Source organism: Ornithorhynchus anatinus, chromosome 7 (assembly GCF_004115215.2).
Source record: "Ornithorhynchus anatinus isolate Pmale09 chromosome 7, mOrnAna1.pri.v4, whole genome shotgun sequence".
NCBI lineage: Eukaryota > Metazoa > Chordata > Mammalia > Monotremata > Ornithorhynchidae > Ornithorhynchus > Ornithorhynchus anatinus.
In genome coordinates this window covers 79925568-79943011 of record NC_041734.1, presented here as the reverse complement: position 1 = coordinate 79943011, position 17444 = coordinate 79925568, and the positions used below count along the sequence as shown (strand labels likewise).

General features: G+C 57.2%; 1 protein-coding gene across 6 annotated transcripts in view; it reads right to left on the bottom strand.

Moving 5' to 3' along the window:
* BOLL (boule homolog, RNA binding protein) overlaps positions 1–14810 on the bottom strand; it is a 60821-nt gene extending 46011 nt beyond the window's left edge. For all 6 annotated transcript variants that reach the window (XM_029069292.1, XM_029069291.1, XM_029069293.2 and 3 more), the window contains exons 1-3: positions 14786–14810; positions 6297–6440; positions 2524–2615 (exon numbers count right to left, since the gene is read on the bottom strand). In XM_029069292.1, the coding sequence (XP_028925125.1) occupies positions 2524–2615; positions 6297–6440; positions 14786–14806 (257 nt within the window). In that variant the 5' untranslated portion in view covers positions 14807–14810. The remainder of the gene's footprint in view (positions 1–2523; positions 2616–6296; positions 6441–14785) is intronic.
* Between the last annotated feature and the right edge of the window lie 2634 nt (positions 14811–17444).

Here is a 17444-nt window from a genome sequence, read left to right as displayed (position 1 = left end):
TCTCTACACACAGTAAGTGCTCAAGATACACCGTCGATTGATGTCCCGAACCCTCTGCTAAGCTCTGAGGTAGAAGCAGTAAAATCAGACTGGACACAGTCCCCGACCCGCAAGAGATTCAAAGTCTAAGAGGAAGGGAGAACGGGCATTTCATCCCCGTTTTACAGATGAGGAAACTGAGGCCGGGGGAAGCGAAGGGTCTTTGAGGCAAGCGACGGGGTTCGACTCCTCCTCATTCATTCATTCAATAGTATTTATCGAGCGCTTACGCTGTGCAGAGCACTGTACCGAGCGCTTGGAATGGACAGATCGGCGACAGATAGAGACGGCCCCTGCCCATCGACGGGCGCACGGTCGGATCGGGGGAGACGGACGGACCAAACCAATAGCGATAAATAGAATCGAGGGGATGTACTTCTCATTAAAACAATAGCAATGAATAGAATCAAGGTGATGGCCATCTCATTAACGAAATAAATAGGGTGATGAAAATATATACGGTCGAGCAGATGAGCAAAGTGCTGAGGGGAAGGGAGAGGGGGAGGAGCAGAGGGAAAGGGGGGAAGAGAGGGCTTAGCGGAGGGGAGGTGAACTCTCCCCAGCGCTCAGTACAGTGCGCGGCGCACAGTAAGCGCTCAAAAACTACGGCTGAATGAACGAGGCCCAGAGAGGGGAAGTGACTTGCCCCAGGTCACACCCCGCAGGCAGGTGGCGGGGCCAGGGATTAGTGGGGATTAAGACTAAGGGAGCCCCACGTGGTACAGGAGTTGGGTCCAACGTGATCATCTGGTATCTACCCCAGCGCGGAGACAACTGGGTTGATGATGATAATAATAACGATAATACTAAAAACGATACGAGTATTTGTCAAGTGTTTACAAGCAAATCGGATAGAACCCATGATCTTTTGAGAAGCGGTTTAGCGGAAGGAGCCCGGGCTCGGGAGTCAGAGGCCGTGGGTTCTCATCCCGGCTCTGCCACTTGTCAGCTGTGGGACTTTGGACGAATCCCTTCACTTCCCTGTGCCTCAGTCCCCTCACCTGTCAGATGGGGATGAAGACTGTGAGCCCCACGGGGGGGACAACCCGATCAGCCCGTATCTATCCCAGCGCTTAGAACGGCGCTTGGCCCATAGTAAGCGCTTAACAAATACCGACAGTATTCTTATTAATATTATTACTCTCCCGGGGTGATGGGTACAGTGCTCTGAGCACAGTCTGTGTTCAATGAATACCTCTGACTGACTTACAGATGAGGTTACGGAGAGGTTAGGTGACTCCGCCAAGGTCACACGGCAAGTCCGGGGCAGCCCGGGCTGTAGAAACTGGAGTGTCCTGACTCCCTATCATTCATTCGTTCATTTGATCGTACTTATTGAGCGCTTGCTGTGTGCGGAGCAGTATGCTAAGCGCTTGGAACGGACAACTGGGCACCAGAGAGAGGCCATCCCTGCCCAACGACGGGCTCACAGTCTAGAAGAGGGGAGACAGACACAGCGAAACAAAACAAGTGGACAGGCATCTGTAGCATCAAGATAAATCAACAGAATTAGAGATACGTACACATCATTAATGAAACAAACCGAATAATAAATCTGTACATATAGACGCGCGTGCGGTGGGGCGGGGAGGGAGTCGGGGCGACGGGGAGGGGAGGAGGAGCGGAGGAAGAGGGGGCGCTCAAGCTGGGAAGGCCTCCTGGAGGAGGGGAGCTCTCAGTAGGGTCCTCGTTCCACTGGTTAAGGGACTCTGGGCTACCGTTTTGGTGTTGCTTCTGGCCACTCTGTCAATCGATGAAGGGTATCTGTTGCGCGTTTACTATGTGCAGAGCACTGGGCTAAGCACTTGGGAGAGACCCGGTCCCTGCCCATAGCCAGCAGTCCAGAACCGGGGGTCCTCCCGTTCCCTCAGAAGGCGCCGCCACCTTCTTCAGAGGTGAACAGGAACCAGACGCTTGGGAGAAAACGACAGGCAGAGGGATTTTTGAATGCGAGTAAGAGAAGAGAGGTCGTGGGTTCGGATCCCGGCTCTGCCGCTTGGAAGCTGTGTGACTCTGGGCAAGTCACTTCACTTCGCTGTGCCTCAGTGACCTCATCTGTGAAATGGGGACTATGACTGTGAGCCCCACGTGACACATCCTGATCACCTTGTATCTACCCCAGTGCTTAGAACAGCGCTTGGCACGTAGTAAGCGCTTAACAAGTACCATAATCATTATTATTATTATTATTAATAATAACATAAAAAACCCAAACCCCAATACAAACAACTCCCCTAGTCTGCTGTTTGCCCGGTTAGATTGTGGACCAATATTTATATATTTTATTATTTACGATCACATCATTTATGAATTATATTTCGATATAACTCTACCTATAGTATTATTTATATATATATATATATAATGTATTTTCATATATCTATTTATCTATTTTACAGCGAGAAGCTATACTTTTACGCGGACACTACTAGGCCGTAAAATTCAGTCACAAAAATAAAGTGCATTTCCGGCAATTGTACTAACCCTTTCGACACTCCCGCTCTGTCATTTACAATCTTCACCTCTTTCACTGCCCCGTACTGGGCAAAAAATTTCCTCAAGTCACTCTCATTAGTCTAAGAGAAGGGAAACCAAACATCAAGCAGTGTTAACCTTACATCCAAAGCCCTACGAGAACCGCTACTCCTAGGATGAAGATACAGAATGAGGTCTTTCCCACCACGGCCAAAACCATGAACAACTCAGTACTTAGAATAAGTAAAGGCAACTCCGATGAGTTTCGGTCGTTTAACTTCTTTCTTTCCTAAAAATGTAACCGGAGAAAATCTAGGCGTCCAATTTTTTTTTCCTCCCCCAGGGACTTCGATGATCTTTAAGGATAACGGGCCGTTAATCCCGTCGATCTTCCGGAAAGGACTGCACGGGCCGGGAAACCCAGGGGCACCTTTGGTGAGTGGGTGAGCCCGTGAGCCCGTCATTGGGTAGGGATTGTCTCTATCTGTTGCCGAATTGCCCATTTCAAGCGCTTAGTACAGTGCTCTGCACCTAATAAGCGCTCAGTAAATACTATTGAATGAAGTGATTCTTGAGAACTGCAGTAGGCACGGCTTGGGAATCTGAAGGCCACTGTTTCCACTGACCGCTTTAGGGGGAGGTAGGGAGTGGGGAAGGTGGGGGAGAGAGAGGGAGAAAGAGAGAGGGAGGGAAGGAAGAAGGGAGAAAAAGGGAAGGAGGGATGGGGAGAGAGAGAGGAGAGGGAGGTTGGAAGAAAGGGAGAAAGAGAGGAGGAGGAGAGGGAGCGAAGGAGAGAGAAAGAAAGGGTGGGAGGGAGAAGGAGAGAGGAGATGGAAGGAGGGAGGAAGGAAGATGGAGGGAGGGGGAAGAGAGAAAAAGAGAGAGGAGAAGGAGGAAAGAAGAAAGGGAGAAACAGAAAGGGAGAGAGGGAAAGAGAAAGAGAGAGGAGAGAGGAAGAAAGAGAGGGAGAGAGGGAAGGAAGGAGAAAGAAGGGAGGAAGGGAGGAAGAAAGAGAGAGGAGCTGAAGATAGGGAGGAAGGAGGGAGAGAGAGGAGGGAGGGAAGGAGAGAGAAAGGGAGAGGAGAAGGAGGGAGAAAGAATGGAGGGAGAAAGAGAGAGGGAGGGAAGGAAGGAGAGAAAAAGGGAGGGAGGGAGAGAGGAAGGAGGGAGAAAGAAAGAAAGGGAGGAAGGGAGAAAGAGAGAGGAGATGAAGGGAGAGAGGAAGGAGGGAGAAAGAAAGGGAGGAAGGGAGAAAGAGAGAGGAGATGAAGGGAGAGAGGAAGGAGGGAGAGAGAGGGAGGGAGGGAGGGAAGGAGAAAAAGAAAGGGAGGAAGAGAGAAAGAGAGAGGAGGTGAAAGGAGAGAGGAAAGAGGGAGAAAGAGGGAGGGAGGGAAGGAGAAAGAGAGAGAAGGAGGGAGGAAGAAAGGGAGAAAGAGGGAGGGAGGGAAGGAAGGAGAGAGAAAAAAGGGAGGGAGGGAGAAAGAGAGAGGAGATGGAGGGAGAGAGGAAGGAGGGAGAAAAAGAGGGAGGGAGGGAAGGGGGAGGAGGGAGAAAGAGAGAGGAAGAGAAAGAGAGAGGGGAGGAGGGAGAGCCAGAGAAAGAAGTGATGGGGAGGGCTTCCTCCCTTTGCCCTTCCCCCCTCCCAGCCCCACAGCACTTATGTCCAGATCCGTCATTTGATTTATCTGCACTGATGTCTCTCTCCCCCGGTCTAGACTGTAAGCTCGCTGTAGACAGGGAATGTCACTGTTTATCGTCGCACCCTACTTTCCCAAGCGCTTAGTACGGTGCCCTGCGCACAGTAAGAGCTCAATAAGGACGACTGAATGAGTGAGGGAATGAATGGGAGGGAGAGGGGGAACTTGAGGACAGGAACCTGGGTATCTGAAGCCCTCTTCATTCAGGGTGACCAAGGGTAGGCCAGAGAGTGAAGAGAGGGATCTCTCTGTCTCTGTCTCTCTGTCTCTCTGTCTCTCCCCTAGCAGGGGAAGGAGGTCGGAGATTGGACACCAGTCAGTCCATAAAAAAGGACACCATTCATTCAATCGTATTTACTGAGCCCTCACCGTGCGCAAAACACCGTACTAAGCGCTCACCCCTTTCTCCAAACGAGTGCCCCAACCCTTCCGTCTTCCCAGGGAACACCTCAGTGACGATATTACTTTAGGGAAGGGGTCGGGGTGACGGTGGGTCGTTACAACCTCATTATAAAGGGTGACCGTCTCCTCCTCTGTGTTTATTATCGCAGGAGAAGCTAAGTCACCGCTGCCAAGAAGAGAAATTGTCTCCAGGGGCGAGGCCGGGAAAGGAGGGGGTGTTCAGTTATCTCTTACACCTTCCCTTTTCTCCCGGGCTTCTTCTGTTCGCTTATTAGATTCGGTGTCTGGCCACTGCTGCAGAGATCAAGTTAGCTAAACTGCCCCTTCAGAGAGGAAGGGACACGTTAGCTCAATTTCCCGATTCTAGGATACCCGGCAAGAATGCTTTTGTCACGTTGGAGGGGAAGGCTGGATGAGGTGAGTCCCCGTTATTAACAAACGCCTTCCTCAATTTTGTGACCTTTCGCTCAATCGCCCCTTCCCGTGATTTACCAGAATAGTGACAGGGGAAGAATTTCGGGCCGCGTTTAGACGGAACGAGAGCTCTCTGATATTTACGGTAGAAAATCCCTAGCCAGGCCTCTGGGTCCGATTCAGGGACTATAAGAGCCAAACCGTGGGCTTTATTTCGGTAGGAGAATGTCATCTATTTGCGTCCCTGCCCTTCGGTATCCAGATCCTCCGACAGGTGTCCTGAGGGTTTTTCTTATTTCCCGTTAAAGAGGGAGCCATCTTTCCCCTCCGAATTCTGCCGGATTGTGCGGGAGATTCTCTCGCACACCACGCGTCCATGCCTCCTACTTGAGATCGCTGGAAGACCCACGATCATCCCTTATTTCGCTTCTGGGGCCCGTTTTTCCAGAAAGCTGGATGGGAGATAACTGGATAGTGGCCCCATGTGGAGGAGCCCACCCCCCCCCCCCCCCCTTTAGGAGCAGAAAACCTTCGTTCACTCATTAATTCATTCGTTTTTATCGAGCCCTTCCTGTGCGCAAAGCACTGTTCTAAGCACTGGGGAAGACTGCACTGCTTTCTACCTCTCTGGGAATAATAATGATGGCGTTTGTTAAGCGCTTACTCCGTGCCAAGCACTGTTCTAAGAGCTGGGGTAGATGCAAAGTAACGAGGTTGTCCCACGGGAGGCTCCCGGTCTTCATCCCCATTTGGCAGATGAGGTCACTGAGGCCCAGAGAACTGAAGTGACTGGCCTCAGGTCACACAGCTGACGGGTGGCGGGGCTGAGATTAGAACTCACGACCTCTGACTCCCAAGCCCGGGCTCTTTCCACTCAGCCCCGCCGCTCCAGCGTATGCCCCGCCGCTCTTCAAGTAGTTAAGAACACACTTGACAGAGAAGCAGCGAGGCCCAGTGGAAAGAGCCCGGGCTTGGGAGTCGGAAGGTCGTGGGTTCTAATCCCGGCTCCGCCCCTTGTCAGCTGGGTGACTTTGGGCCGGTCGCTTCACTTCTCTGGGCCTCAGTTCCCTCATCTGGAAAATGGGGATGAAGGCTGTGAGCCCCACGGGGGACCACCCGATGACCTACTTATAGCCCCCCTCCGCCCCCAGCGCTTCGAACAGTGCCTGGCACATCGGAAGCGCTTAACCAATACCATCATTATTCACAAACACCAGCACTATTTAATATCCACTTCAAGGCCTCTATTCAGAACAAGCTTTAGAATACCTTAAAATCGATTCCTCCTACAAAGATGCGATTAGGGATGACAGTTCCAAACCTCGGGCCGCTGGCGGGGTTATTTAACGGCCCAGGAGATGCGGGAACGGGGGACGGTGACAGAGAATTCATCTGCATCTCATGAGTTGGCGGCTGCAAGATAAAACGCCTCTGATAGATTTTCAACGGCGGAGGGGCGAAAGGGCACGGCGCAAACGAGGGACCCGGTCAAAAATCATCGGAGAGTTCGGGCGCGAAGGGGACGTGGGGCCCTCGCCTTGGTTTGCTCTGTTTTCCGTCGGTCGGTCGGTCGGCCGCACTTCCGGAGCGCCTGCTGGGTGCGGAGCGCCGTACTAGGCGCCGGGGAGAGTCCGGTACCGTGTCTAGATCGACGATTCTATTTCTCTTGATGAGACTGACGCCGGACTACTCGTTTCGTTTCGTCTGTCTCCCCCGTTTGGACCGTGAGCCCGTTGTCGGGCAGGGACTGTCTCTATCCGTTGCCCAGTTGTCCATTCCCAGCGGTTAGTACAGTGCTCGGCACACAGTAAGCGCTCAATGAATACGATGGAATGAATGAATGAACACATTCCCTGCCTACGGTGAGTTTCCAGTCTACAGATCTGGATTTTTGAAGGAAGGCTACACGCATGTCACCGGTTTGCTCTGTTGCTCGTCGGTTAGTCGGTCGACCGTACTCCCGGAGCGCCTGCTGGGCGCGGAGCGCCGTACGAGGCGCCGGGGAGAGTCCGATACCGTGTCTAGATCTACGATTCTATTTATCTTGACGGGATTGACACCGGACTACTTGTTTTCTTTTGTCCGTCTCCCCCGTTTAGACTGTGAGCCTGTTGTCGGGCAGGGATTGTCTCTATTTCTTGCCCAATTGTACTTTCCAAGAGTTTAATACAGTGCTCTGCACATAGTAAGCGCTCAGTAAATGCGAATGAATGAATGAATGAATGAATGAGGAAAAGTGGGGCTTAGTCCCGGAAGGCCTCTTGGAAGAGATGGGCCTTCGCTAAGGCTCTGAAGGGGGGAGAGTCATCGTCGGTGGGACTGGAGGAGGGAGGGCGTGCCGGGCCAGAGGCGGGCCGGGGGCCGGGGGTCGACGGCGGGACGGGCGAGAAGGAGGCCCGGGGAGGAGGCGAGCGACGGCGGAGGAGCGGAGCGCGCGGGTCGGGAGGGAGAAGGACGGGAGGGAGGTGAGGGAGGAGGGGGAAAGGTGGAGGACGGCTTTAAAGCCGACGACGGTGAGTTTCCGTTTGACGTGGAGGTGGATGGGCAACCCCTGGAGTGTTCTGAGGAGTGGGGTGACGTGTCCTGAACGTTGCAGGGTGAGGCGTGGACCGGAGCGAGGAGAGACGGGAGGCAAGGGGGTCAGCGAGGAGGCCGTTGCGGTCACCCAGGCGGGAGAGGAGGAAGGATTGGATTAACGTGGGAGCGGTTCGGTTGGAGAGGGAAGGGCGGATTTTAGCCACGTTGTGAAGGGAGAATCGCTGGGATTTAGGGAGGGATGGAACACGTGGGTTGAACGAGAGAGAGGAGTCCAGGACAACGCCCGGGTTCTGGGCCCGTGACACGGGGAGGACGGCGGCGCCGCCCACGGTGACGGGAAAGTCAGGGGGAGGGCAGGGGCGGGGAGGGGAGATGAGGAGCTCCCTTTGGGACGTGCTAAGCTGGAGGTGACGGGAGAACATTCGAGTGGAGATGTCCCGCAGGCAGGAGGAGGGGCGAGGCTGCAGAGAGGGACGGAGATCAGGGCTGGTAGTGAGGGTCACGGGTGACTTCGGAGAGCGTGGTCGAGGGGAAAAGGAAAAAAGGAAATCCATGGTCGGGAGGGTCCTGAAGAGAGCTGGTGGAGAGGAAGTGTGCGTGACCCCTCCCGGGAGCCGGACCGGAATTCTGAACAGCGGGGTTGGGCGGGAATGGCCGGATGGAACCGTGCGATCTGGATCTGGGATACGAATGGGAGGCCCAGGTGGGACAGGGACGGCGTCCAACCACGCCAACTTGTATCGGTGACGATCACGGTACTCGCTGAGTGCTTACTATGTGCCGGGCACTGCGCTAAGCGCTGGGGCGAACGCAAGCAAATCGGGTCGGACACGGTCCCCGTCCCACGTGGGGCTCCCCGTCTCCACCCCCATTCTCCAGACGAGGTCACCGAGGCCCGGAGAAGTGAAGCGACTCGTCCACGGTCACGGACAAGTGACGGGGCCGGGATTAGGAACCACGGACCTTCTGACTCCCACGTCTGGGCTCAATCCACTACGCCGTGCTGCTTCCCGTGGCCGGTATCATTCCCAGCGCTTAGAACAGTGCTTGGCACATAGTAGGCGCTTAATAAGTACTGTCATTTTTATTATTATTATCCGGAGAAGGGAACGGGGGAGGCCGGGGCGGGAGGTGTTTCCTTGAGAATAGAGGAGACCAATGTGTTTGAAAACAAATGGGAAGGAACTGCAGGAACCTGAGCGATTGAAGGTGACTGTCGGTGCTTATTCAGTCATATTTATTGAGCGCTTACAGTGTGCAAAGCACTGTACTGAGCGCTTGCTGTCAATGGTATCTGTTCAGCGCTTCCTTCGTGCCAGGCACGGTTCCAAGTGCTGGGGTGGAGATCTGTAATTTACTTATATTAAAGTCCGTCTCCCCTCTAGACGGCGAGCTCGTCGAGGGCAGGGGATGTGTCGGTTTGTTGTCCCCTTGTCCTCTCCCAAGCGCTTAGTACAGTCCTCTGCACAATACGACGGAATGAATGAATGAGTCCTCACGTTACAGACGAGGGAACTGGGGCACAGAGAAGTGAAGCGACTCACCCAAGGCCACACAGCAGACAAGTGGCGAACGTTATCTACCGACTCTACTGCCTTTTCCCAGGGCTTAGTCCAGTCCTGCGCACACTCGATTAATAATAATGTTGGGATCTGTTAAGCGCTTACTCCGTGCAGAGCACCGTTCTAAGCGCTGGGGGAGATACGGGGTGATCGGGTTGTCCCGCGGGAGGCTCCCGGTCTTCATCCCCATTTTCCAGATGAGGGAACTGAGGCCCAGAGAAGCGAAGGGACTTGCCCGCAGTCACACAGCTAAGTGGCAGAGCCGGGATTCGAACGCATGACCTCTGGCTCCCAAGCCCATGCTCTTTCCACTGAGCCACGCTGCTTCTCTGACTAGACTTCTCTGGTTAGACCGTGCGCCCGTCAAAGGGCAGGGACTGTCTATCCGCTACTGATTTGTCCATTCCAAGCGCTTAGTACAGTGCTCTGCACATAGTAAGTGCTCAGTAAATACGACCGTGCTCGTGGTGGGCGGGGAACCTGTTTATTTTTCCACTGTCCTCTCCAAGCGCTTCGCCCAGGGCTCTGCACCCAGTAAGCGCTCAATAAACACAATCGGATGATTGGTGATCAGATCGGATGGTCCAAGAGGTTCCCACTTTCTACTGCCTTTTTTTAATGGTATTGAAGTGCTTACTTGGAGAAACGGCGTGGCTCAGTGGAAAGAGTGCGGGCTTTGGAGTCAGAGGTCATGGGTTCGAATCCCGGCTCGGCCACCTGTCAGCTGACAGTGGGCAAGTCACTTCACTTCTCTGTACCTCAGTTACCTCATCTGTCAAATGGGGATGAAGACTGTGAGCCCCACGTGGGACAACCTGATGACCCTGTGTCTACCCCAGCGCTTAGAACAGTGCTCTGCACATAGTAAGCGCTTAACAAATGCCAACATTATTATTATTATTATTATTATTATTATTATCATGGGCCAGGCACTGTTCTAAGTGCCGGGGTAGATGCAAGGTTGGGCACAAGAGGATTAACCGTGAGCCTCCCGTGGGACGGCCCGATGACCCCGTATCTCCCCCAGCGCTTGGAACGGTGCTCTGCACGTAGTGAGCGCTTAACAGGTACCAACATTACTATTGTTACCACTTTCCATCTCGGGCGTGGGGGCAAAAAGGGGCAGGGCTTTCGCTGGGGAGCAGGAAGCCGGGGGCTTGGTGGGCGGGCTTTAGATACTCAGTGAATCGATCGATGGTATTTACTGAGCACTTACTAGGTGCAGAGCGCTGTACTAAGCAATTGGGAGAGGACAGGGAGTTGGTAGACACATTTCCCACCCCCAGTAGGGCTACAGTCTAGTCCGAGCATTTATTCAGCACCCGCTCGATCCTCGTGGCGACAGGAAAATGACTCCCCCGCCCCCTCCTTTAGCACGGGCTTTGGAGTCAGAGGTCATGAGTTCGAATCCCGGCTCTGCCACTTGTCGGCTGTGTGACCGTGGGCGAGTCACTTCACTTCTCTGGGCCTCAGTGACCTCATCTGTAAAATGGGGATGAGGACCGTGAGCCCCACGTGGGACAACCCGATTCCCCCGTGTCTACCCCCAGCGCTTAGAACGGTGCACGGCACAGGGGAAGCGCTTAACAAATACCAACATTGTTATTATTATTAACCTCATTTCAGGTCCGTCTCCCCCAGGAAGTCTTCCCTGACTGCGCCCTCCTTTCCTCTTCCCCCTTCCGCGTCGCCCCGACTCGCCCCTTTCTTCGCCCCCGCCCCCGGCCCCGCACCGCTTTCCTCTCGTTCATTCCTGTTGCCGACTTGTTCATTCCAAGCGCTCGGTACAGTGCTCTGCACGTAGTAAGCGCTCAATAAATACTATTGAATGAAGGATTAACGTCCGCCCCCCCCCCCCCCCCAGACTGTAAGCTCGTCGTGAGCTGGGAATGGGTCTGTTTATCGTTCCATTGGAGCAGGCGCTTAGCACAGTGCTTTGCACCCAGTAAGCGCTCAATAAATACGACTGAATAAATGGACCGAGTGCTCGGGAAGTGCAACGCCAGGCCGGCGAAAGCCGGGCAGTTTTCCCCGAGCCACTGCACGCTTCCTCCGCGCCAAAGAAGGAACGAGTCGGAAAGACGGAGTTGGGTGTGGGAATCGGGGCGGGGGGGGGGGGGTCTTTTGGGCCCCGCTTTGAGAGCTCCCCATCGTCGCGGCGGGGGGAGCGTGTCTCCCAACTCCGTTTTGTCCTCTCCCGAGCGCTCAGTACAGTGCTCCGCCCACCCCGAGCGCTCGATAAATATGACCGTTGAGTCGGTCGGTCAGAGAGGGAGGGAGGGAGGTCACGGAAGGGGTGGGGGTGAGACGTCGTCTTCCCGTGGGAGGTTGGACCAGGCGGACGGCTCAACGGCGGAACGTGTTCCCGTGTCCTCCTCCTGCCGGCCTCGAAGGACGCGCCTTCCCTTCCTCCCCCTTCCATCTTTGCCTCCCCAAGGCCCCCGCGTTGGGGTGACCGACCCGTCAGGGTGGCCCGCCATCTCGGGGTGACCGCCGCGAGACCCCCTTCTAGACTGTCAGCTCGTCGGGGGCGGGGAACGTGTCCGTTTACTGTCGCACTGTCCTCTCCCGAAGGCTTAGTACAGTGCCCCGCACACAGTAAACGCTCAATAAGTATGACTGAATGAACGGATGTGACCGGCAAATGAGGGGGGCTGCCGCATCAGGGCGACTACACGCTGGGGTGGCCACCATGTGACCCCCTCCATTCGTTCATTCAATCGCATTTAGCGAGCGCTTACCGTGTGCAGAGCACTGGACGGAAAGTACAGTTCGCCTGTAGACTGTGAGCTCCTTGTGGGCAGGGAATGTGCCCATTTCTTGGTATATCGTCCTCTCCTGAAGGTTTAGTACAGTGCTTTGCACACGGTAAGCGCTCGATAAATGCGCTGAATGAATGAATGAATGAATGAATGGAAGTGACCAGCGAATGAGGGGGTCTAACACACTGGGGTGACTGCCTTATTGGGGTGGCCGCCAAGTGACCCTCCTCCATTCAATCGTATTTATTGAACGCTTACCGCGTGCACGGCAGTGTACTAAGTGCTTGGGAAGTACAATCTGGCTCTAGATTTGTGAGCAGGGAATGCGTCCTTCTATTGTTACGTTGTCCTCTCCCAAGCGCTTAGTCCAGTGCTTTGCACACAGTGAGCGCTCAGTAAATACAACTGAATGAATGGAAGTGACCGGCAAATGAGGGGGGCTGCCACATCGGGGTGACTAAGACGTTGGGGTGACTGCCTTTTTGGGGTGGCCGCCACGTCCCCCCCCCCCCCCATTCAATCGTATTTATTGAGCGCTTACTGTGGGCACGGCAGTGTACTAAGTGCTTGGAAAGTACAATCTGGCTCTAGACTGCGAGCAGGGAATGTGCTAATTCTTGTGAGCAGGGAATGTGTCCTTTTACTGCTATACCGTCCTCTCCCAAGCGCTTAGTCCAGTGCTTCGCACACAGTAAGCGCTCAATAAATACTGCTGAATGAATGAATGAAAGTGACTGTCATGGTGGTGGCCACGTCAGGGCGACCGGCCAAGAGGGAGGCCACCACGCCAAGGGGGCTGCGGGGTCGGGGTGACCGCCAGGTCAGAGTGGCCACCTCCTCAGGTGGACCGCCACGGCAGGGTGGCCGCCATATCAAGGGGGCCGCCACGTTGGGGTGACCATCGCGTCGGGGGGGGGCCGCCACGTCAGGGTGACCGCCATGCGCGGGTGCCCGCCGTGTCGGGGGGGCCCGCCGTGTCGGGGTGACCATCCCGTGAGGGGGGCCCTCAGGTCAGGGTGACCGCCGGGTCCGGTTCCCTGCCATGTCAGGGTGACCATCCTGTGACAAGGGACCTCTAGTCAGGGTGACCGTCACGTGCGGGTGCCTGCCGTGTCAGGGAGGCCGCCGTGTCGGGATGACGGCCGTGTGAGGGGGCCACCGTGTCGGGGTGACCACCATGGTGGGTGGCTGTCACGTTGGGGTGACTGCCACATTAGGGTGACTGCCACGTCGGGGAGACCCCCTCAAGTCAGGGTGACCGCCAGGCACGTCAGGTGACCGCCGCCAAGTCAGGGGCCTGCCATGTCAGGGGGGGCCGCCATGGTCGGGGGGCTGCCGTGACAGGGCGACCATCCTATGAGAGGGGGCCCTCAAGTCAGGGGGACAGCCATGTGCGGGTGCCTGCCGTGTCGGGGGGGGCCGCCATGTTGGGGTGACCAGCCTGTGAGAGGGGCCCTCAAGTCAGGGTGACAGCCATGTGCGGGTGCCTGCCGTGTCGGGGGGGGCCGCCATGTTGGGGTGACCAGCCTGTGAGAGGGGCCCTCAAGTCAGGGTGACAGCCATGTGCGGGTGCCTGCCGTGTCGGGACGACGGCCGTGTCGGGACGACGGCCATGTCGGGACGACGGCCATGTCGGGACGACGGCCATGTCGGGGCGGCTGCCACGTTGGGGTGACTGCCATGTCGGGGAGCCCCCTCACGTCAGGGTGACCGCCATGTCATGGGGGGGGAGGGGGCATGTCACGTGACTGCCAAGTCAGGGGGGCCGCCATGACAGGATGACCATCCTGTGAGAGGGGCCCTCGGGTCAGGGTGACCGCCACGTGTGGGTGCCTGCCGTGTCGGGGGGGGGGACGACATTTCGGGGTGACCGCCATGTGAGGGGACCCCCCACATCGGGGGGGGGGCACGTCAGGGAGGCCCCTCACATCAGGGTGACCGCCATGTCGGGGGGGCACGTCACGTGACCGTCCCGTCGGGGAGGACGCCCCCCCCCCCCCACCACATCGGGGTGACGGCCATGTTTGGGGGGGGGCAGGTCACTTGACGGCCAAGTCAGGGGCCCGCTCTGTGGGCAAGCAGCGGGGTTCAGTGGAAAGAGCCCGGGTTGGGGAGTCAGAGGTCATGGGTTCGAATGCCGGCTCTGCCACTTGTGTGACTGTGGGCAAGTCCCGTCACTTCTCTGGGCCTCAGTTCCCTCATCCGCCAAATGGGGATGATGACTGGGAGCCCCACGGGGGACAACCCGATGACCCCGGATCTCTCCCAGCGCTTAGAACGGCGCTCTGCACATAATAAGCGCTTAACCAATACCAACATTATCATCATGAAGTCACTTCACTTCTCTGGGCCTCAGTCCCCTCATCCGTCAAATGGGGATGAAGCCCGGGAGCCCCACGGGGGACAACCCGATGACCCCGGGTCTCCCCCAGCGCTTAGAACGGGGCTCTGCACAGAGTCAGCGCTTAACCAATCCCCACATTATTATAGCGCAGTGCTGGGCACAGAGTAAGCGCTTAACAAATGCCAGCATTATGATTATGATGGTGGGGGGGGGGAGGGGTGTCTCCGGGCCGCGCAGGCGCGAGTCCCGGCCGGGGAGGGGGGCGGGGCGAGGAACGGCCCCCAGCGGCGCGGGCGCCGATTGGCCGCTCGGGGTGGGGGGGGGGCGGAGGCGCCGAGGCCCCGCCCCCCGCCCCGCCCCCCGCCCAACGGCCGCCGCCTCTTTTTGGGCGGGAAAAGCGAGGCCTCGGCGAGGCCTTGGGCGAAGGCGAAGCCCCGGCCCGGCTCCCCGGCCTCCCTCCCGACCTGCCGGGGGCCCGTGGGGTGGGGGGTTTTCGGGGGGGGAGGGGGTCCTTCCCGCCTCGGCGTCGGCGTCGGGGCCCCCGACACTCACCGCCGCCGCCTCCGCCTCCATCGGCCCCCGCCCGCCCCACCGCGCGCGCCCCACCCCCGCCCGCCACTAGGGGGCGCCGTCCGCCCCGCCCAACCCACAACTCCGGGCGGGAGGGGGAAGGGGGGGGGGGGAAAGGGAAGACCTGGGGAGGGGGAAGGATGGGGGGGGAGGGGGAAGGATGGGGGGGGAGGGGGAAGGATGGGGGGGATGGGAAGGGCCTGGGGGGCGGGGAGGGATGGGGGGGATGGGGAAGGCCTTGGGGGAGGGGGAAGGATGGGGGGGGATGGGGAAGACCTGGGGGGGGGAAGGATTGGGTAGGAGGGGGAAGGGTGGGGGGAGGGGGAGGACCTGGGGGGGGAGGGGGAAGGATGGGAGGGGGGGAAGGATGGGGGGGCTGGGAAAGGCCTGGGGGGAAGAGGATGGATTGGGGGGAGGGGAAGGACTTGGGCGGGGGAGGGGGAAGGATGGGGGGGGAGAAGACCTGGGGGAGAGGGGGGGAGGTTTGTGGGGTGACGAGGGCTGTATGGGGGGGGAGGGAGAATTTGGGGGGAGGCCCCAGGGCTTGTCGCATAGAGGAGCAGCGTGGCTCGGTGGAAAGAGCCCGGGCTTTGGAGTCAGAGGTCATGAGTTCGAATCCCCGCGCTGCCACTCGTCAGCTGTGGGGCCGTGGGCGAGTCACTTCACTTCTCTGGGCCTCAGTGACCTCATCTGGAAAATGGGGATGAAGACTGTGAGCCCCACGTGGGGCATCCTGATTGCCCCGTGTCTCCCCCAGCGCTTAGAACAGTGCTCGGCACGTAGGAAGCGCTTAACAAATACCAACATTGTTATTATTATTGGTAAGCGCCTAAAAGACACCATCCCTTCTACCCTCCCCGACCATCTCGGCCTCCCCCTGCCTCTACCGACTCTGTTATGGCCTACCCTCCCAAGCGCCTAGCACGGTGCCCTGCACCAAGGAAGCGCTCCATACATCCCAGCGACGGATAGATTTCGCAAACGGACGGACTGTGAGCAGGGGCCTCCCCCAGCCCCCGCCGCCTGTTTGGCTTTGGCCTTTCACCTCGTTTTTCTGCTTCTGTCGTTTCAGCTTTCCTTCCCCCGCCCTCCCCGTCTTCAGCCTGGGGTCACCCGTGGGGTGACCTTTGGGGTCAGGCCCCCCCCCACCCTAACTAGCTGGACGGAGCAGCTCGAGGAAGGAGGGTGGGGGCAATAATAATCATGGTATTTGTTAAGCGCTTAACTGTGTGGCAGGCGCTGTACCGCTGTGCTAAGCGCTGAGGAGGATACAAGCAGATCGGGTTGGCCACAGTCCAAGGGGCAAGGGAGTCCCTTCTGCTCTTAGCACCTCCTCCTCCCTTTCCTTTTTTACCTCCTCTTCCTCCTCCTCCTCCTCCTCCTCCTCCTCCTCCTCCTCCTCCTTCTCTTCCTCCTACTCTCCCTCCTCCTATCTCTTCCTCCTCCTCCATCTCTTCCTCCTCCTCCTCCTCTTTCTCTTCCTTCCCCTCCACCTCCTCTTCCTCTTCCTCCTACTCTCCCTCCTCCTTTTCTCTCTCTCCCTCCTCCTCTTCCTCCTCCGCTTCCTTCTCCTCCATCTCCTCTTCCCCCTCCTCCTTCTCTCTCTTCCTCTTCCTCTACCTCTTCCTCTTCCTCCTACTCTCCCTCCTCCTCTCTCTCTTCCTCCTCCTCCTCCTCCACCTCTTCCTCCTCCTCCTCTTCCTCCTCCTCCCCCTCCTCTTCCCCCTCCTCCTTCTCTCTCTTCCTCCTCGTCTTCTACCTCCACCACCTCTTCCTCCTCCTTCCTCCTCTTCCTTTTCCTCCACCCCCTCTTCCTCCTCCTCTCCCTCCTCCTCCTCCTCTCTCTCTTCCTCCTCCTCTTCCTCCTCCTCTTCCCCCTCCTCTTCCCCCTCCTCCTTCTCTCTCTTCCTCTTCCTCCTCCTTCCTCCTCTTCCCTTTCCTCCACCTCCTCTTCCTCCTCCTCCACCTCTCCCTCCTTCTCTTCCTCCTCCTTCGCTTCCTTCTCCTCTACCTCCTCCTCTTTCTCCTCCGTCTCCACTTCCTTCTCCTCCACCTCCTCCTTCTCCTCTTCCTCCTCCTCCTCCACCACCTCCTCCTCCTCCTCCACCTCTTCCTCTTCCTTCTCTTCCTCCTCCGCTTCCTTCTCCTCCTTCTCTTCCTCCTCCACCTCTTCCTCCTCCTCTTCCTCCTTTCTCCTCTCCTCCTCCGCTCCCTCCTCCTTCTCTTCCTCTTCCTCCTCCACTTCCTCCCCCGCCCTCTTCTCCTCCTTTTCCTCTTCTTCCTCCTCCATCTTCTCTTCCTCCTCTTCCTCCTCCTCCATCTCCCGCTCCTCCTCCTCTTCCCACTTTTCCATCTCCTCCTCCTCCTCCTCCTCCTTCCTATACCGAGGGTTTGGGGGTCATAAAGAGATTCAGGCAGAGGAGGGAGGGTGCGTTTTCACACACTGACCCAGATCAATCAATAGTATTTATTAATAACAACTGTGGTATTGGTTAAGCGCTTACTGTGTGCCAGGCACTGTAGTGAGCACCGGGGGGGGAGATAAGCAAATCGGGTTGGCCGCGGTCCCCGTCCCCCGTGGGGCTCACCGTCTCCATCCCCATTTTCCAGGTGCGGGAACTGAGGCCCAGAGAAGGGAAGT